The sequence below is a fragment of the Calidris pugnax genome, unplaced genomic scaffold (assembly GCF_001431845.1).
Source record: "Calidris pugnax isolate Ruff unplaced genomic scaffold, ASM143184v1 scaffold20, whole genome shotgun sequence".
In the NCBI taxonomy this organism is placed as follows: Eukaryota; Metazoa; Chordata; class Aves; order Charadriiformes; family Scolopacidae; genus Calidris; species Calidris pugnax.
Window position 1 is genome coordinate 16,721,791 of NW_015094510.1, and position 21,569 is coordinate 16,743,359.

Here is a 21,569-nt window from a genome sequence, read left to right on the forward strand (position 1 = left end):
CGCGGCGCCCCTTCCCGCCTCTCCCCCCTCTCGCCGCGCACGGCCCCGCCCCGACCGCCATGTTGCGGCGGCGGGAACGGCGAGGGGAGCGCGGGTGGCGGCCGGCGGGGCGTACGGAGCATGCACGGCGCCAAGCAGCGTCCCGCGGACGCGCACCCGGGCCAGTGGGTGCTCATTGCGCCAGGTAACCCAGCGGGGCTCCGTGGTGGGACAGGCCCCGCCGCAGCGCCGGTCTCTCGGTCTCCACCGCGCCCCGCTGAGTGGCCCTGGCGGCGCTTCCCCGCGTCGCGGGCGGGGCTGGGCCGCCGCTTGGGCAGGAGGCGGGTGCCCTTCTCCGAGGGCGTGGGGCAGGTCTCCGGGCCGCTGTGTGCGGCCAGTCCCAGCCCTGCTGTGGTTAAGGGCGGTTTGAGACAAGCCTTTACACAAGGGCCTACAGAGTGCCCTCCCGTCACCTCGCTAGGGACCCTCTTTCCCTCCCGGCAACTGTGCGTTTTGTTATTGTGTGTCGTTAGGGTTTTCCAAAGGTCAGCTCGCCCCCGGTTTGCAGACAGAGGAGCTGTAGAAGAGAGGTCTTGTCACCCAGGTCCTTGATGGAGCCTTGCCATCATCTTCCTGCTGCTGACAGCCTACCTTACCTTCATCCCCTTAGTCCTTTCCTGGCATTTTTTGAAGGGAACCTTTAAAGCCTCAGCTTTAAAACAAGCTCCTTGGAAACCATAAGTCCTAAGCCAGAGTGAGAGCTACTCAGCACTTCCTCTCTGTAGGTTAAAGATGCAGACCTCCACATGGCAGCTTTGCAGGTGCGATACACACAAGGCCTTAAACACTGTGTGGGCTTAGTTTCTCTCACTCAGTACTGAATAAACGGGAAGATGCCTTTCTCCCTTTATATTTTTTTTCTGCCTAGTGCCAGGTTTTAAAGTTTTAAATTCAGAGATCACAAAAGGTTTTTGTGTTAAAGAGTATGAGTGAAACAGGATGTGCTCAACCTCCAAATGGCAAAGAGGAAGGAGCTGTTTTATAAGTGGTTCTTTTTGATTTCCTAAGGAAATGCAACTTACACAATTAGCTGTGGGTCAGCATTGTGCTGTGCCTATTTCTTACCCCACCCAAAACTTTTCAGTGTTAATTTCAGCCAAACCTGATAAGGAGGAGCTCTTTGAAGTAATTTTATGAGCTTTGTAAAAGTGTTTGCGATGATGTGAGAAACGCTATAAATGGCACCACTGAAGGAAAGGTATAGCAAGAGCTTAGTTCAGCAAAGGCTGAAAGCAAGGCAGGAGTTCAGTCTTGAGACGTGCATCCATAAGAAATCAGGCTTCTCTAGTTATGTTAGTTACAGAACCAATTGTTGTGATTTCACTGATTCCTCTGTTCCTCTGGTTTTAACTTTTGAATTCCACCCTTTGGTATCTGACATGCTTCATACCTAAGAAAGGAATTTATAAGTGAGGAGTTCCTTTTTTTAATATTGACTCCTTACAGACTAGGATTTAAAACCAAATCTTGTATCAGATGACTCGCTATGCCAACAGATGTCCATACTGTGCAAATATTTACAAATATGCTTAACTTATGCGTGAGTAGTCAGTTCTGTGCAGTAAGTTAAATTCTTCAGTAAGTGTTTGCAGGATTGGAGCCAGAGCTTATAACTTCCATGAAGCCAGACATTTTGTATTACCAATTATGCCAGCACAGCTCTGACAAAATTTATATAGTACTCCAGACCTGTAAGAAAGTTTATTAGGCCTTAGTAGAACCCCAAAGCACATAGGGATTTAAAAAAAAAGTCTGTGGCTGATAATTTCAGAACTCCCCGTCTGATGATATTTGCCAATCATATGAATAGGACTGCTGTAATGAAATAGATTTAAGGATTTTAGTTTGGTTTTAACATTTGTTTTTAAAAAAGAGGTCTGTAAAGGTAACGTCTGTCACTTTTCAAAGTTTTGCATTTCTTAACTGCTTTGTTGAATGGATCTCAGAAGTTCTTCATTGGCCATTTAGCAGAATTTGTAGCAGGAAGACCTGACTACTTTTAGGAATGAAGATGGATGCAGTTGGATTTGTAATTAAAAGTGCTTTTTTTTGGACTATGTTAAATTTTATTCATATGGCAATCCATATCTTCATAATACCCACATAGCGTTATGCTATATACATGTGTAAAAATGACTGTGTAAATAATTGCAGGATCTGGTTCTAGATGTGAGTTTAAGTTTGTTAATAAGTCTGCCAACACCTTCTGGGTGTAAATAGCCTATTTATCTTCTTGTATCTGGCCATTACCCTGTGCCTAGTGAGAGGAAGGAGCAAGGTATGTTTTACTGCTATGCAAGAAGCTCCAAAACTTTCCTTGTAATACAAGCACTTTCTGAGGTCCTGGTTCCAAGTGCTTAAGTTAGTTTGAGCTACTTACCTGGATAGTCTGCCTCCTGGAACAGTTTGTAAGGTTAATAAGGTGTACCATCCTACACAACCTAATAGTATCTCCACTTAGATGTATGCCATTCATCTTTCCTTGATTGGGACATCTTAAGAGTTCCTGTATGGATGGAGATGGTGAATAGTTCTGCAAAGAGGCTAGATATCTTAGTCTAAAAGAGAATGAGGTCTGTCAGAAGTCTAGAAGTAAAACAATGAAAACCAAAACTTGCTTTCTTAGGTATCAGCGTTTTCCAATCATTTGGACTGTCAGAGGTTCAACAGTAGCTTTCTAAAACAAGGCAATGATATGGCTGGAGTTTTGAACGATGATGCATGTGCTCCACTGATTCCTTAGTTATTATGTCATTCTGAGAACCTGATTTTGAACAAGTCTCTGACCGTGGCTTTGCTGCTTATGTGACATGTAGAAACACTTAACTGTGTAAAAAGCACATGTAAGAGTAAGGTGAGATTCTTTCTTATTTGGGCTTCAGCAACTGACAACATCAGGTTGGTAATCTGGAACAAAGCAGCTAAAAAGTAGGCAGATTTCATTTTCTAATTGCCATAGAAAGTGAGCAGAGTATGCTTGTCTGCTTTAGTATTAAAATTATTAAATATATTATTAAATATAAAATTATTACTAATTTCCTTGTCTTGGTACACATTTATATACAAAGTTATATTGCATAGTGCTGCTTTGCTGTTCAGAGCGTGTTTGATGACTGATAAGATACATTTCAATTTTGGTTCTGATTTCTTAATTTTTATATTGATTTCAGTGCTCTGGAAACAGCTCAGAAACAAGGAATCTCCTCTGTCAAGGAGAACTGCCCATGTTCTTAGTTGAAGTCATTATTATGGGTAGAGGAGTGATGCAGTTGGAGTTGGTGTTTTACCAATGATGTGTGTTATCCCAGCCCTCTTGAGCTGTTCTATAGGGTCAGACTCCATCACTTTCTGTTGCAATTGGTTAACTCTATCATTATATTTCCAATACTGTAAAACTTTGATCATTGGTGTCCATCTCATGCCTACTCATCATAGGACAGAGATACAAACCATACAGCTCAACAGGTGTTTTATATGCATTATAGAGGTGGGTGAAGGTGGGCGGGTGGGAGGCAAAGTTGATGTTCAGTCAGCAGGTCAATCACCCTGTGCTTCATTTCAGCCAGTCTTTGCTACCCTCATTCTTGGCTGTGGCATTCTTTCCTCATTCATTGTTCTTAGCAGCAGCCCAGTGACAAGTCTTTGCTCTCACAAGCCCTTTGCCACACCAAGACACTCAGGCTGGTTGGCATGGGAGAATCACACAAGGCAAGAGGAGAGCCTCAGACAGTCGTATCTGGGCTGGCTGGTAAGCAACTTCTAGGTGAGGAAGCAAATGTTACCTTTAGAAATGGCAGCCTGCCCTTTTCCTGGTGAAAGCTCTTGTGATGGTGTTTCTGCTGATACTTATTTTTTCCGTGGAGGCTGATTGGATATGCCAGTACAGTAGTCTTTTTCTTTTGTTTTTGTAAGCATAATTGTTCCTATGCTCGGGAGAGAAACACTAACAAAGGGAGAAGCCAGAAGTCAGGGGGAGAGGAGTTAGGAAGTGTTGGTCTGATGGGGAAGGTAGGATGACGAGAGGGTGGTAGCCACATTTATCGCTCCTGAAAGGCTGAAAGCCACTCGTGTACATTGTGCAGCCTTATCACAGACATTTAGAGGAGGCTTGAGAAATGGATGTGCAGAATCAAGAGAGAAAACGGTGAACAAACAGGACAAGGGTAGATGGAGGGATTGGTCATCTGGAGGGAGGTGTTGAGAGTAGAAAACTTGCGTACATGGGTAGGGGTAGAGGTGTGCTTGCTGGACTCGAAATAGAGTTAAGTCTTTGGGCAGTTTCTCCAGTTGCAGATTAACTCTGCTGTGCTGTACAGGCACCAGATTTGGCCTAGAGCAGACTCAGCTCAGCACTAAGTTTATTAGTTCACGTGCTGTGCCATGTTAACACATCTCTGCTATTTCCAGGACCAGCTTTGCAGTGCAGCTGCTTTCAGACAGTGTCTGAACTAATAAGTCCTGATGGACCCGAGCTGGCTCTGTACAGACCCACTTGGGTGTTTCTGTGCTGTGCTCCATGTTCCAGGGATTTTTATTACCTTGGCTGGAAATCCAGATCTGAACTGGCTTTGTGCAGGGCAGTTGACGTCGATGGTTAAGAAGACCTCCCGAATCTGGAGTTCTGGAGGAATCATGGTACGGAGACACCAAAGTGGTAATAAGTCCTGAAGGACCCACATGGACTTCATTGGTGGGTGGCCGAGTTTCCAGATTGTGCTTTTCTGCATTTCTTGTGGTAGTTGGATAATCGGGGATGTTACATTACCCATGTATCCAAGCCCCACTTGAGAATGTAGAGCTTCCTCTGCAGACTTCTGTTGTATTGTTCTAGCTACTGACCAGGTACAAGGGAAAAGAAGCAGCTCCTGAGGAGTAAAACCTGGCCATCTAACAGCTAGAAAGTTGCTAAAGATGTGCTTCAGTAGAGGAGATTTGTCTGTGTTTACTGAGTATTCATGTACATTTTTTTAAAAGTCCTACTACCTAAGATTCTTTTACGTGCATGTAGGAAATTTCTACTTGCTTTGTGAGTTGGGCCCATGGAGCTACCACTTTTAATGTTTTCTCTAAAAATCATAAGAACTAGAATTATTTTCTAGACAGAGAAACAATACTGAAACCCCACCTAATTGTAGGGTTCTAAAGGCAGGGCTCTGGAAGACCCTCAAATACTGCAGTGAAGTCGCTGTGCATGACATAGATCTGATCTGGGCTCTTTATAACAAATAAACATCGTTACGTAATGGCTTCAAACTGGTCTTACCAATAGCAACCAACATCACACTTACTTCTTAACAGGATGGGTGTGAAGGGCAGTCTCTTTTCAGTACACTTTCTCAGGGATAAGGTGTTGTGTCAGAACTGGAACTATTTATATCTTTCACTGGTTTTAGCAAAGAGGTCAGGAATTGAAGGCAGTTTTCTAAGCCTGGTGTTGCACTCCACACCTAAAGTAAAGACTGCTGTAATTAATTTGTTTTGTGCTTGTCTGTATTAGGAAAAGAAGTAGGGGTTAGCTGCAAGCTGAACATTATTCTCAACCTTCATTTTTCCAAACTAGACGAGTTTAGCTGACTACATTTTTTCAGTCTGCTGTTTTCTTAAACAGTAAATTGATTAGCCTTTTTATTGTTTTATGGGAACTGCCATATGAATAGCACTGGAAGGATTGCAAGGGGGGAGGGAAATTTAACAATCCTATTATTTTTAGGAATTACTTATTTTAAAATAAAAGGAGCAGTTTCACATTAGACTTGGCAAGTTGTTTGAACAAATCTTACATACGCCAAAAGTCAGATGGAGGCAGAAATAAATGGACTGTGATGCCAAACCATAGGGCATCAGCAGACATTAAATTAATCCTTCGTTCTTTCAAATGAGACTAAGAAACCTTTGTCTCTGTGCAACAACAGAGGAAGCATTTGACTTGAAAATTTTGGGTCGTATTGAGAGAAGATGTCATAGCAAAAGAAGCTGTGGAATACTTAATGCATAAAAGTAGTTTGCTTTAAAATTTGAGGTAGGCAGGTTTAGTATTTTTATTTTTTTTTTCCATTCAGTTCAATTTGTCTGCTACAAAATGCTGGGCTCAATGCTGGGCTGTTAGGGAGTTTGACTCAGAAGTTGTCAAAATTGAGCAGGTTACTTGCACATTAATACTTCCAGAATAATGTTTACAATAAATAAATATGTATGTTTTTTAACAGCTGACATTAGAAAGATTATATAAAATATGTGCACATATATATATACCTTTTTAATAAGGTGAAAGTGAATATGCTTATTTTAGAAGTTAGCACTCTGTGGGCATATTTTACTTAACCCCCACCTAAATTGGCATTTGCATTTCCTCAACAAAGCCTTTTGCCTGCAGGTAATTTGCACCATTTCTTACATGTCATCTCTTAAAAGACATACTGAGCTCAGCTGTGTATAAAGCAGATATAACTGGCAAGCTAAGGAGCCAGAAGGAAGCATAGCAAATAAAATAACTGAAAAGAGATGTTTTAATGTGTAACACCATCTCCTACTTCTGCTTTCTGCCATCTGGCTTGGAAGAGACCAACTTATGCCAACTTAGGCCTCTCTGCACATGGGAATAGGGCTGATTCAGCCAGTAATACAGCTGCACCCGTGTTGACCCTATAAATATTGAGAAGGGAAGTCAAGTTTTTATCCTTTCAAGTGATAACCTGTTCTTGAACTTCTCAAGATTGACCTCTCCTTCATTCAGCTCAAGTGCCTGCATGGTCTGCCTAGCATCTAGATTTCATTAACGGATGAATTAGTACTGCCCGTTGCTGCCAGTGAGTCCATGAACATGTATTTCTTGGCCAAAGGAGTGAGCTATGCCAGCATAAGGGGAAGCCAAAAGATGCTCTCAGGCAGGAGTCTTAATATTTAGCTGTGTTGTGTAGCTGTGTACGAGAGCAGAAGACCATTCAAACCGTCTAGTAGCACTTCCACGTGAAGTTTTGCTCAAGATGGAAAACAGTGCCCTTTTTAGATATCATTGTGTTTTATTGTAGGATTTTCAGGTGAAGTGGGAGCCAGAAAGACTTTAAGGGGTGTAAATTATGTCACGTTAAACGTTATTTCCTAGGGGGGAACAAATAATAAATGCTGTGGTTACCAAACAGATAACCGTTCTGTCTTTTACAACAGGCATGGCAAAAGTCCCCTCACTGAAGTCAGTACTATCTGTAGTCAAGGAGAGGATAAGGTGGTGAAATAACATCAAGTTAACATAACTGAGTTACAACTAAGAAGATATTTCCAAAAATCCAAGTATATGCCAAGTGCAAAGCCATTCCCTTATATGTTAGCACCTGCAAAAGAGGCTGTTTGGAGAGGTAAATAGATCTGTGTGCCATTTTGTACACCCCCAAGAGTATTGTGAGCCAGGGAAGAAATGCTGTAGTCTTGTGGCACATTTCTTGGTTTCCCACCTCTGTGAAGTCACATAAGATCTAGTTTTCTAATTAGCTTACACTGGTCAAAGATCCCGATGTCACATAGTAGTTTATATTCTGTGTCATCTGCTCTTGCCATGGGTTCTGTGCTCTTGTTCCAGTGATTGTGTAACCACATGGTGAGTGAGAATAGCTTACTGATCCGGCTGAAAATTAATACTACTTTTTTGTGACCAACTATTTCTCAGCCGAATCAGTGAACTGAGCCGACTTGCTGTGTGGCCACCAGTTTCCTAGTTTTGATGGAAAGAAAGCAGCAGAGATGTGCAATAGGGAGGGAGCAGAGGTAGGAACCTCAGGACTATGCTTTTCAATGGCCTCTCATCTTTGGTCACTTGAAGCCATCCATGAAACTGTATCCTCAGTCTGTGCCTACCAGAATTAATTCGCTATGCTAATAGTTAATGCCCTTGTAGCTTACAAAAATTGTCAAAAGTTTGGGTGATACAAAGTACTGAAATTATTAATTAATTTGCACTGGGCTTTTTTCAGAGTATGCTGCAGGACAGAGAACACAGGCACTGGATTTCAACCATTTACTTCAGGGTTGACTGGTTCTAACAAGAACATAAATAAAGTGATGATTAGATCTGACATATCTGTACCCTAAGGCTACATAGTCTAAAGTCTTCCATAAAATGTCCATTTAATGGGCTCCATCATAATGTCTCCATCTGACACACCTTTCGTGCGTGGTTAGAAGTTAAGAAGGGAATGGAAAAGACTTGTGTAGGTGACGTATGGTTTAATATCTGTTTTTAAATGAAATCTTAACTTTATATTTCCAGACTTTTAAATAATCCTGTTTTTTGCAGGGTGATGGTGGTAGGGAAATTTGTGCTCTCAGAGGGTTTTTTCCTCTTACGCAATTGACAGATATTTACAGCCTTTTTGCTTGCTTGGCTGGCAGCTTTTTGCATGGGAATTCCATATAACTTGATATTAGTCTGTTATATATAGTATTCTATAAGCAATTTTTTTAATAAAAAAAAAAAGTGGATAGACCTTGCATCATCCAAAACAGTTTCATAGATCTTAGTGGGAGTTTTATGTTCTTTTCCAATTTATTCATGTTGCTGTACCAGTGTACACTTTTTCTTTTTTTAATGGCCAGATTCATTAGTGCCTCATATCTATCCATTGTGGGAGAAATTATTGCCAGAAATCCTTTGACAGCTGGTTCATTTTCACTTTGTTCTGTTTATATATTTTATAGAATTTGCCTGGTTGTATGTCTGACCTCCATGAAATATGATAGGCTTTTCTCTTTTTCTGTAATGGAAAGCTTCATTTAAGCTTTTATAGTCTCTTTCGCTCAGCGTCAGGATTCTGTCTGTAGACTCCAGTACAGCTGATGGATATATCACCCACGTTTTTAGATGGACTTTGTGTGATTTAATAGTGAATGAACATTAGACTATAGCTTAAGCAAAGCAGACGTGCTTATCAGCCCAGTGTTGGCATTTAATTGTCCTGCATCGTGTTTGCCTCAGAACTCCCTCCTCTGGTGTAGCCGCAGCGGTGCTGCCTTCGGATTCACTCCGAATTGCTGGAGGGGTCTGCAAGCTCGATGGAGACAGAGGCATATACTTGCAGGGGATGATAGAGGTGGGTTTAGGTTTTAGGTGGGTTCAGCTGCCTCCTGGGAGTGCCTGTCATCTGTCTGCCCTGCCAATTTAAAGAGTGGCTTGCTAATTGAGGTGCTTCCTTGGGAAAGGATTGCTTGTGCCCCTCTGTCCCCTTGTATTGTTTTTTTTTGTATCCATGTAGTGAATGTTGTCCTAGGAGAATAGCATGATGTACTGACACATCTGTTAGTGAGCTGACCTCTACTGACTGTGTGCTACCTGCAGCTTACAGCTGTGAGACAGTTGGTAGAGATTACAATATTCAGTCAAAAAGGTATTACCTCTCTCATTTGTTATTCTTGTAGATGAACAAGTTTCTCAGGGCTGAGCTATGGAAACTGTTGTAGTACGTGCAGTGGCGATCATCTGATGTTTTCCTTTAGGATTTAACAAAGAGCGCTGCCTGTAGTCCCTTTTGTCTATTTTCTGTAAGAGTATTTCTTACCTGGATGTGAATCTTAAAAAAAAAAATCTATTTTAACTGCTAGTTTTTCTAGAAAATTGCTACAGTACTGCTTTTTAAGAAGTCTTCATTTATTTAGCTATAAGAGATCCTTTCCTATATACAAGGACTGATAAATATAATGACATTAAAGAAATCCAGTTACCTTTCCTGGCTATAGGCCAGAACACATACAAGTTAGATTTGGACACCTAACTTCTAAAATCCCTTGCTTAGCATTTTTCTAGCCATAAAGTGTTTAAATTCAGATAAATAGGGCCTTCTTCACCCTTAAGGCCGCGTTAATATTGCATCCAGTTTTCCAAGCAGGCATTCTCCCAATTGCCTTTTTTTATCTGCCAACTTGACATCTAGTAGAGCCAATCTGTAGCAAAAATACACTTCAGATGCCCTTAGAGTAGGGCATTGCCAACATTTTAAGGAAACTGAAGGTAGAAGAAACTCAGAAAAAAACACTTTTGGCTTTGCCCTCTCCTTCCCTTCTTTTTGTGTGTGCATGCGCGTGTGTGTGTGTCCCTCCTGGCAACTGTGTGGAGTGATGTGTACTGGGATCCCAGCAGCATGAGATACTGGGGCTGAAGGCTGCAACTCCAGGCTGTTCGTTAGGGTGTGATCACTTCTGTCCTCTGTGCAGCGATGAACCCCATGGCACTTGGGGAGCACCAGAGAACTAGATGGGCAGAGCTGTGCTGCTCTTCACTTGGGGAAGAGCTACTGGCTGAGCCAAGGCAGCTTCTACAAAGGGGTAGAGCAGGGGATGCTGAACCTGGGATAGCATGGGGCAGGCATTAGTGATGGAGGGCGATCATCTGAGCTGGGGAGGCAGAAGATTGAGGATGAAGAGATGGGACTCGGTATCCCTTAGGTTTGTCACACTGAGCATTCCCTACGTGCAGGTGTCTCCCAGGCTTAGCAGGGATGGATAAATTCAGTGCATTACTAAAAGGTTAGGAAAAGTGCACATGAACTAAATAAAGATGTGAACTTCATTAAAAACAGCTACATTAGGAAGGATTGTCTACTTAATTGTTCACGTTACACAAGATACAACTTAACGCTCGGCTGGACTCTTTCCCAGTGTTCGTAAATCTATGCATGAAGAGAGCAGAGCAAGTGAGCGCTAAAAGTTCCTTTGGGATTTTTTTTTGTTTTGCTTTTTGTTTTAAATTTTGAAACTCACATTTAGTGTGTATATTTTAAAATGTTCATGTGAAACACATCAAAGTAAACACATGCAGTGTGTTTCTTTCACTGTCATTAATCACTGTAGTGTTTTAAAAAGTAACAAAAAATACACTAATGTTAAACTGTGGTCAAGAACTGAAATATACACAGCTCTAGAAATTTGAAGCTCTCCTTTGCCAGGGCAAATGTAGCTTGACAACCGTGTGTGTTTATGTATCAGCATATGAAGCAAGTGTGGAGAGCAAATACGGACTTTTTCCATTAAAAATCCTCAACTTATATTGAGACTTTTTCAAAGCACTTTTTCAAGGCACCTGAAGACTCATCTAAAAATTCAGGGGAAGAAAATGACAGAATTCTCCAAACCACCCTGAGAACTATTATCCTCCAACACTGTATCACAAAACACACTTGCTTTTTAAACCCTGCTTATGTCTTTAACTGGGCAATTTTTGTTTGTGGCACAACTGAATAACCAGGGGTGGATGCAAATGATGAGGGTTAGTTACTTGGGGCTTTTTTTTTTTGCCACTCAGGTGTCAGTGGCCACCCTATGAGAAGTCCACCTGTCCTTTTCAAATGTGCTGGGGATAGGCTTTCAGCCAGAGTGAAGGACAGCTATTTTTGGTTGTACTTGAGGTTCCTACTTCCCTGCTTTCCATAGAAAGCAACTGTGCTGTCTCCTTCTCCACAAACCTCCTGGATGCTACTGAAAGGGCAAGGACAATGTGGCACTCCTGTTCCTTCCAGCAGTCTCCCTTGTGGATAGCAGTGCAGCCTCTGCTGCTCCTCTCTGCTTTCCTCAGCAGCAGCATAATGCAAACGTCAGCCTGATCCCTGTCAGTCCCTTCTCTGGGGTCCGGATACTGGTTATGTATGTGAAATGCTTTAGTAATTTTCCTTGCTCTGATGAATGCCTGTGTGAAAGGAATTGGGACAGAACTGGCAGTGTGCAAGCTAAGAAAGATGATGCTGTCATGTTGCTCTTCACTCAGATGTGGGAAGTTGTCTTCATACATATAAGTTAGACTTTCCCTACAAAGAAAACTTGGATGGAATATAACTAAGTGGGGATCCTTATAGATGTTTTTTCAGACTTGAATCAGCATCCTTGTGGGAGCTGTTTCTTTTCTAATTTTTTTTTTTTTAAATTTCACAGAGAAATCGTACTTTTGTGGCTCTGCTTTTTGTCTTTTTTTGCTAAGGACACAGAAAAGAGAACAACTGTCAGAGGCTTAAGCCAGAGGTGCTGTATTCTCTCAGCTTCTTTTTCCTGTGAGGGGAATTAAATGCACTCTTTATTTTTCAAGATTGTACATAACAGATAAACAAGTAGGGATATTTTTCACAGCAGTAACAACCACTCGGAGAATTCCTGCCCCATATTCCTGCATAATCGGACTTGCTGAAAGCTTTAGAGGACCACTGTTTCTTCGCCCACCTTGGCGTTGTCTGCGAACTTACTGAGGGGAGACTCGATCCCCTCATCCAGGCCGTTGATAAAGACGTTAAAGAGAACCGGCCTCGACACCGAGCCCTGGGGAACACCACTCAGGACCGGCCGCCACTGTCCGGCCCCTCCTGGGACGGGGGCGTGGGCGGGGCCTCTCGCCCTCCCCGCCGTTTCCCGCCCCAGAGCCCGCCGGCCACGGGCGGGGAAGTGCTTAAGTTAGTTTGAGCTACTTACCTGGATAGTCTGCCTCCTGGAACAGTTTGTAAGGTTAATAAGGTGTACCATCCTACACAACCTAATAGTATCTCCACTTAGATGTATGCCATTCATCTTTCCTTGATTGGGACATCTTAAGAGTTCCTGTATGGATGGAGATGGTGAATAGTTCTGCAAAGAGGCTAGATATCTTAGTCTAAAAGAGAATGAGGTCTGTCAGAAGTCTAGAAGTAAAACAATGAAAACCAAAACTTGCTTTCTTAGGTATCAGCGTTTTCCAATCATTTGGACTGTCAGAGGTTCAACAGTAGCTTTCTAAAACAAGGCAATGATATGGCTGGAGTTTTGAACGATGATGCATGTGCTCCACTGATTCCTTAGTTATTATGTCATTCTGAGAACCTGATTTTGAACAAGTCTCTGACCGTGGCTTTGCTGCTTATGTGACATGTAGAAACACTTAACTGTGTAAAAAGCACATGTAAGAGTAAGGTGAGATTCTTTCTTATTTGGGCTTCAGCAACTGACAACATCAGGTTGGTAATCTGGAACAAAGCAGCTAAAAAGTAGGCAGATTTCATTTTCTAATTGCCATAGAAAGTGAGCAGAGTATGCTTGTCTGCTTTAGTATTAAAATTATTAAATATATTATTAAATATAAAATTATTACTAATTTCCTTGTCTTGGTACACATTTATATACAAAGTTATATTGCATAGTGCTGCTTTGCTGTTCAGAGCGTGTTTGATGACTGATAAGATACATTTCAATTTTGGTTCTGATTTCTTAATTTTTATATTGATTTCAGTGCTCTGGAAACAGCTCAGAAACAAGGAATCTCCTCTGTCAAGGAGAACTGCCCATGTTCTTAGTTGAAGTCATTATTATGGGTAGAGGAGTGATGCAGTTGGAGTTGGTGTTTTACCAATGATGTGTGTTATCCCAGCCCTCTTGAGCTGTTCTATAGGGTCAGACTCCATCACTTTCTGTTGCAATTGGTTAACTCTATCATTATATTTCCAATACTGTAAAACTTTGATCATTGGTGTCCATCTCATGCCTACTCATCATAGGACAGAGATACAAACCATACAGCTCAACAGGTGTTTTATATGCATTATAGAGGTGGGTGAAGGTGGGCGGGTGGGAGGCAAAGTTGATGTTCAGTCAGCAGGTCAATCACCCTGTGCTTCATTTCAGCCAGTCTTTGCTACCCTCATTCTTGGCTGTGGCATTCTTTCCTCATTCATTGTTCTTAGCAGCAGCCCAGTGACAAGTCTTTGCTCTCACAAGCCCTTTGCCACACCAAGACACTCAGGCTGGTTGGCATGGGAGAATCACACAAGGCAAGAGGAGAGCCTCAGACAGTCGTATCTGGGCTGGCTGGTAAGCAACTTCTAGGTGAGGAAGCAAATGTTACCTTTAGAAATGGCAGCCTGCCCTTTTCCTGGTGAAAGCTCTTGTGATGGTGTTTCTGCTGATACTTATTTTTTCCGTGGAGGCTGATTGGATATGCCAGTACAGTAGTCTTTTTCTTTTGTTTTTGTAAGCATAATTGTTCCTATGCTCGGGAGAGAAACACTAACAAAGGGAGAAGCCAGAAGTCAGGGGGAGAGGAGTTAGGAAGTGTTGGTCTGATGGGGAAGGTAGGATGACGAGAGGGTGGTAGCCACATTTATCGCTCCTGAAAGGCTGAAAGCCACTCGTGTACATTGTGCAGCCTTATCACAGACATTTAGAGGAGGCTTGAGAAATGGATGTGCAGAATCAAGAGAGAAAACGGTGAACAAACAGGACAAGGGTAGATGGAGGGATTGGTCATCTGGAGGGAGGTGTTGAGAGTAGAAAACTTGCGTACATGGGTAGGGGTAGAGGTGTGCTTGCTGGACTCGAAATAGAGTTAAGTCTTTGGGCAGTTTCTCCAGTTGCAGATTAACTCTGCTGTGCTGTACAGGCACCAGATTTGGCCTAGAGCAGACTCAGCTCAGCACTAAGTTTATTAGTTCACGTGCTGTGCCATGTTAACACATCTCTGCTATTTCCAGGACCAGCTTTGCAGTGCAGCTGCTTTCAGACAGTGTCTGAACTAATAAGTCCTGATGGACCCGAGCTGGCTCTGTACAGACCCACTTGGGTGTTTCTGTGCTGTGCTCCATGTTCCAGGGATTTTTATTACCTTGGCTGGAAATCCAGATCTGAACTGGCTTTGTGCAGGGCAGTTGACGTCGATGGTTAAGAAGACCTCCCGAATCTGGAGTTCTGGAGGAATCATGGTACGGAGACACCAAAGTGGTAATAAGTCCTGAAGGACCCACATGGACTTCATTGGTGGGTGGCCGAGTTTCCAGATTGTGCTTTTCTGCATTTCTTGTGGTAGTTGGATAATCGGGGATGTTACATTACCCATGTATCCAAGCCCCACTTGAGAATGTAGAGCTTCCTCTGCAGACTTCTGTTGTATTGTTCTAGCTACTGACCAGGTACAAGGGAAAAGAAGCAGCTCCTGAGGAGTAAAACCTGGCCATCTAACAGCTAGAAAGTTGCTAAAGATGTGCTTCAGTAGAGGAGATTTGTCTGTGTTTACTGAGTATTCATGTACATTTTTTTAAAAGTCCTACTACCTAAGATTCTTTTACGTGCATGTAGGAAATTTCTACTTGCTTTGTGAGTTGGGCCCATGGAGCTACCACTTTTAATGTTTTCTCTAAAAATCATAAGAACTAGAATTATTTTCTAGACAGAGAAACAATACTGAAACCCCACCTAATTGTAGGGTTCTAAAGGCAGGGCTCTGGAAGACCCTCAAATACTGCAGTGAAGTCGCTGTGCATGACATAGATCTGATCTGGGCTCTTTATAACAAATAAACATCGTTACGTAATGGCTTCAAACTGGTCTTACCAATAGCAACCAACATCACACTTACTTCTTAACAGGATGGGTGTGAAGGGCAGTCTCTTTTCAGTACACTTTCTCAGGGATAAGGTGTTGTGTCAGAACTGGAACTATTTATATCTTTCACTGGTTTTAGCAAAGAGGTCAGGAATTGAAGGCAGTTTTCTAAGCCTGGTGTTGCACTCCACACCTAAAGTAAAGACTGCTGTAATTAATTTGTTTTGTGCTTGTCTGTATTAGGAAAAGAAGTAGGGGTTAGCTGCAAGCTGAACATTATTCTCAACCTTCATTTTTCCAAACTAGACGAGTTTAGCTGACTACATTTTTTCAGTCTGCTGTTTTCTTAAACAGTAAATTGATTAGCCTTTTTATTGTTTTATGGGAACTGCCATATGAATAGCACTGGAAGGATTGCAAGGGGGGAGGGAAATTTAACAATCCTATTATTTTTAGGAATTACTTATTTTAAAATAAAAGGAGCAGTTTCACATTAGACTTGGCAAGTTGTTTGAACAAATCTTACATACGCCAAAAGTCAGATGGAGGCAGAAATAAATGGACTGTGATGCCAAACCATAGGGCATCAGCAGACATTAAATTAATCCTTCGTTCTTTCAAATGAGACTAAGAAACCTTTGTCTCTGTGCAACAACAGAGGAAGCATTTGACTTGAAAATTTTGGGTCGTATTGAGAGAAGATGTCATAGCAAAAGAAGCTGTGGAATACTTAATGCATAAAAGTAGTTTGCTTTAAAATTTGAGGTAGGCAGGTTTAGTATTTTTATTTTTTTTTTCCATTCAGTTCAATTTGTCTGCTACAAAATGCTGGGCTCAATGCTGGGCTGTTAGGGAGTTTGACTCAGAAGTTGTCAAAATTGAGCAGGTTACTTGCACATTAATACTTCCAGAATAATGTTTACAATAAATAAATATGTATGTTTTTTAACAGCTGACATTAGAAAGATTATATAAAATATGTGCACATATATATATACCTTTTTAATAAGGTGAAAGTGAATATGCTTATTTTAGAAGTTAGCACTCTGTGGGCATATTTTACTTAACCCCCACCTAAATTGGCATTTGCATTTCCTCAACAAAGCCTTTTGCCTGCAGGTAATTTGCACCATTTCTTACATGTCATCTCTTAAAAGACATACTGAGCTCAGCTGTGTATAAAGCAGATATAACTGGCAAGCTAAGGAGCCAGAAGGAAGCATAGCAAATAAAATAACTGAAAAGAGATGTTTTAATGTGTAACACCATCTCCTACTTCTGCTTTCTGCCATCTGGCTTGGAAGAGACCAACTTATGCCAACTTAGGCCTCTCTGCACATGGGAATAGGGCTGATTCAGCCAGTAATACAGCTGCACCCGTGTTGACCCTATAAATATTGAGAAGGGAAGTCAAGTTTTTATCCCTTCAAGTGATAACCTGTTCTTGAACTTCTCAAGATTGACCTCTCCTTCATTCAGCTCAAGTGCCTGCATGGTCTGCCTAGCATCTAGATTTCATTAACGGATGAATTAGTACTGCCCGTTGCTGCCAGTGAGTCCATGAACATGTATTTCTTGGCCAAAGGAGTGAGCTATGCCAGCATAAGGGGAAGCCAAAAGATGCTCTCAGGCAGGAGTCTTAATATTTAGCTGTGTTGTGTAGCTGTGTACGAGAGCAGAAGACCATTCAAACCGTCTAGTAGCACTTCCACGTGAAGTTTTGCTCAAGATGGAAAACAGTGCCCTTTTTAGATATCATTGTGTTTTATTGTAGGATTTTCAGGTGAAGTGGGAGCCAGAAAGACTTTAAGGGGTGTAAATTATGTCACGTTAAACGTTATTTCCTAGGGGGGAACAAATAATAAATGCTGTGGTTACCAAACAGATAACCGTTCTGTCTTTTACAACAGGCATGGCAAAAGTCCCCTCACTGAAGTCAGTACTATCTGTAGTCAAGGAGAGGATAAGGTGGTGAAATAACATCAAGTTAACATAACTGAGTTACAACTAAGAAGATATTTCCAAAAATCCAAGTATATGCCAAGTGCAAAGCCATTCCCTTATATGTTAGCACCTGCAAAAGAGGCTGTTTGGAGAGGTAAATAGATCTGTGTGCCATTTTGTACACCCCCAAGAGTATTGTGAGCCAGGGAAGAAATGCTGTAGTCTTGTGGCACATTTCTTGGTTTCCCACCTCTGTGAAGTCACATAAGATCTAGTTTTCTAATTAGCTTACACTGGTCAAAGATCCCGATGTCACATAGTAGTTTATATTCTGTGTCATCTGCTCTTGCCATGGGTTCTGTGCTCTTGTTCCAGTGATTGTGTAACCACATGGTGAGTGAGAATAGCTTACTGATCCGGCTGAAAATTAATACTACTTTTTTGTGACCAACTATTTCTCAGCCGAATCAGTGAACTGAGCCGACTTGCTGTGTGGCCACCAGTTTCCTAGTTTTGATGGAAAGAAAGCAGCAGAGATGTGCAATAGGGAGGGAGCAGAGGTAGGAACCTCAGGACTATGCTTTTCAATGGCCTCTCATCTTTGGTCACTTGAAGCCATCCATGAAACTGTATCCTCAGTCTGTGCCTACCAGAATTAATTCGCTATGCTAATAGTTAATGCCCTTGTAGCTTACAAAAATTGTCAAAAGTTTGGGTGATACAAAGTACTGAAATTATTAATTAATTTGCACTGGGCTTTTTTCAGAGTATGCTGCAGGACAGAGAACACAGGCACTGGATTTCAACCATTTACTTCAGGGTTGACTGGTTCTAACAAGAACATAAATAAAGTGATGATTAGATCTGACATATCTGTACCCTAAGGCTACATAGTCTAAAGTCTTCCATAAAATGTCCATTTAATGGGCTCCATCATAATGTCTCCATCTGACACACCTTTCGTGCGTGGTTAGAAGTTAAGAAGGGAATGGAAAAGACTTGTGTAGGTGACGTATGGTTTAATATCTGTTTTTAAATGAAATCTTAACTTTATATTTCCAGACTTTTAAATAATCCTGTTTTTTGCAGGGTGATGGTGGTAGGGAAATTTGTGCTCTCAGAGGGTTTTTTCCTCTTACGCAATTGACAGATATTTACAGCCTTTTTGCTTGCTTGGCTGGCAGCTTTTTGCATGGGAATTCCATATAACTTGATATTAGTCTGTTATATATAGTATTCTATAAGCAATTTTTTTAATAAAAAAAAAAAGTGGATAGACCTTGCATCATCCAAAACAGTTTCATAGATCTTAGTGGGAGTTTTATGTTCTTTTCCAATTTATTCATGTTGCTGTACCAGTGTACACTTTTTCTTTTTTTAATGGCCAGATTCATTAGTGCCTCATATCTATCCATTGTGGGAGAAATTATTGCCAGAAATCCTTTGACAGCTGGTTCATTTTCACTTTGTTCTGTTTATATATTTTATAGAATTTGCCTGGTTGTATGTCTGACCTCCATGAAATATGATAGGCTTTTCTCTTTTTCTGTAATGGAAAGCTTCATTTAAGCTTTTATAGTCTCTTTCGCTCAGCGTCAGGATTCTGTCTGTAGACTCCAGTACAGCTGATGGATATATCACCCACGTTTTTAGATGGACTTTGTGTGATTTAATAGTGAATGAACATTAGACTATAGCTTAAGCAAAGCAGACGTGCTTATCAGCCCAGTGTTGGCATTTAATTGTCCTGCATCGTGTTTGCCTCAGAACTCCCTCCTCTGGTGTAGCCGCAGCGGTGCTGCCTTCGGATTCACTCCGAATTGCTGGAGGGGTCTGCAAGCTCGATGGAGACAGAGGCATATACTTGCAGGGGATGATAGAGGTGGGTTTAGGTTTTAGGTGGGTTCAGCTGCCTCCTGGGAGTGCCTGTCATCTGTCTGCCCTGCCAATTTAAAGAGTGGCTTGCTAATTGAGGTGCTTCCTTGGGAAAGGATTGCTTGTGCCCCTCTGTCCCCTTGTATTGTTTTTTTTTGTATCCATGTAGTGAATGTTGTCCTAGGAGAATAGCATGATGTACTGACACATCTGTTAGTGAGCTGACCTCTACTGACTGTGTGCTACCTGCAGCTTACAGCTGTGAGACAGTTGGTAGAGATTACAATATTCAGTCAAAAAGGTATTACCTCTCTCATTTGTTATTCTTGTAGATGAACAAGTTTCTCAGGGCTGAGCTATGGAAACTGTTGTAGTACGTGCAGTGGCGATCATCTGATGTTTTCCTTTAGGATTTAACAAAGAGCGCTGCCTGTAGTCCCTTTTGTCTATTTTCTGTAAGAGTATTTCTTACCTGGATGTGAATCTTAAAAAAAAAAATCTATTTTAACTGCTAGTTTTTCTAGAAAATTGCTACAGTACTGCTTTTTAAGAAGTCTTCATTTATTTAGCTATAAGAGATCCTTTCCTATATACAAGGACTGATAAATATAATGACATTAAAGAAATCCAGTTACCTTTCCTGGCTATAGGCCAGAACACATACAAGTTAGATTTGGACACCTAACTTCTAAAATCCCTTGCTTAGCATTTTTCTAGCCATAAAGTGTTTAAATTCAGATAAATAGGGCCTTCTTCACCCTTAAGGCCGCGTTAATATTGCATCCAGTTTTCCAAGCAGGCATTCTCCCAATTGCCTTTTTTTATCTGCCAACTTGACATCTAGTAGAGCCAATCTGTAGCAAAAATACACTTCAGATGCCCTTAGAGTAGGGCATTGCCAACATTTTAAGGAAACTGAAGGTAGAAGAAACTCAGAAAAAAACACTTTTGGCTTTGCCCTCTCCTTCCCTTCTTTTTGTGTGTGCATGCGCGTGTGTGTGTGTCCCTCCTGGCAACTGTGTGGAGTGATGTGTACTGGGATCCCAGCAGCATGAGATACTGGGGCTGAAGGCTGCAACTCCAGGCTGTTCGTTAGGGTGTGATCACTTCTGTCCTCTGTGCAGCGATGAACCCCATGGCACTTGGGGAGCACCAGAGAACTAGATGGGCAGAGCTGTGCTGCTCTTCACTTGGGGAAGAGCTACTGGCTGAGCCAAGGCAGCTTCTACAAAGGGGTAGAGCAGGGGATGCTGAACCTGGGATAGCATGGGGCAGGCATTAGTGATGGAGGGCGATCATCTGAGCTGGGGAGGCAGAAGATTGAGGATGAAGAGATGGGACTCGGTATCCCTTAGGTTTGTCACACTGAGCATTCCCTACGTGCAGGTGTCTCCCAGGCTTAGCAGGGATGGATAAATTCAGTGCATTACTAAAAGGTTAGGAAAAGTGCACATGAACTAAATAAAGATGTGAACTTCATTAAAAACAGCTACATTAGGAAGGATTGTCTACTTAATTGTTCACGTTACACAAGATACAACTTAACGCTCGGCTGGACTCTTTCCCAGTGTTCGTAAATCTATGCATGAAGAGAGCAGAGCAAGTGAGCGCTAAAAGTTCCTTTGGGATTTTTTTTTGTTTTGCTTTTTGTTTTAAATTTTGAAACTCACATTTAGTGTGTATATTTTAAAATGTTCATGTGAAACACATCAAAGTAAACACATGCAGTGTGTTTCTTTCACTGTCATTAATCACTGTAGTGTTTTAAAAAGTAACAAAAAATACACTAATGTTAAACTGTGGTCAAGAACTGAAATATACACAGCTCTAGAAATTTGAAGCTCTCCTTTGCCAGGGCAAATGTAGCTTGACAACCGTGTGTGTTTATGTATCAGCATATGAAGCAAGTGTGGAGAGCAAATACGGACTTTTTCCATTAAAAATCCTCAACTTATATTGAGACTTTTTCAAAGCACTTTTTCAAGGCACCTGAAGACTCATCTAAAAATTCAGGGGAAGAAAATGACAGAATTCTCCAAACCACCCTGAGAACTATTATCCTCCAACACTGTATCACAAAACACACTTGCTTTTTAAACCCTGCTTATGTCTTTAACTGGGCAATTTTTGTTTGTGGCACAACTGAATAACCAGGGGTGGATGCAAATGATGAGGGTTAGTTACTTGGGGCTTTTTTTTTTTGCCACTCAGGTGTCAGTGGCCACCCTATGAGAAGTCCACCTGTCCTTTTCAAATGTGCTGGGGATAGGCTTTCAGCCAGAGTGAAGGACAGCTATTTTTGGTTGTACTTGAGGTTCCTACTTCCCTGCTTTCCATAGAAAGCAACTGTGCTGTCTCCTTCTCCACAAACCTCCTGGATGCTACTGAAAGGGCAAGGACAA

General features: G+C 41.7%; 1 protein-coding gene across 3 annotated transcripts in view; it reads left to right on the forward strand.

Annotated features, from left to right (window-relative positions):
• Positions 1 to 61: 61 nt before the first annotated feature.
• RNASEH2B (ribonuclease H2 subunit B) overlaps positions 62 to 21,569 on the forward strand; it is a 55,858-nt gene continuing 34,350 nt past the window's right edge. For all 3 annotated transcript variants that reach the window (XM_014966149.1, XM_014966147.1, XM_014966148.1), the window contains exon 1: positions 62 to 184. In XM_014966149.1, the coding sequence (XP_014821635.1) occupies positions 121 to 184 (64 nt within the window). In that variant the 5' untranslated portion in view covers positions 62 to 120. The remainder of the gene's footprint in view (positions 185 to 21,569) is intronic.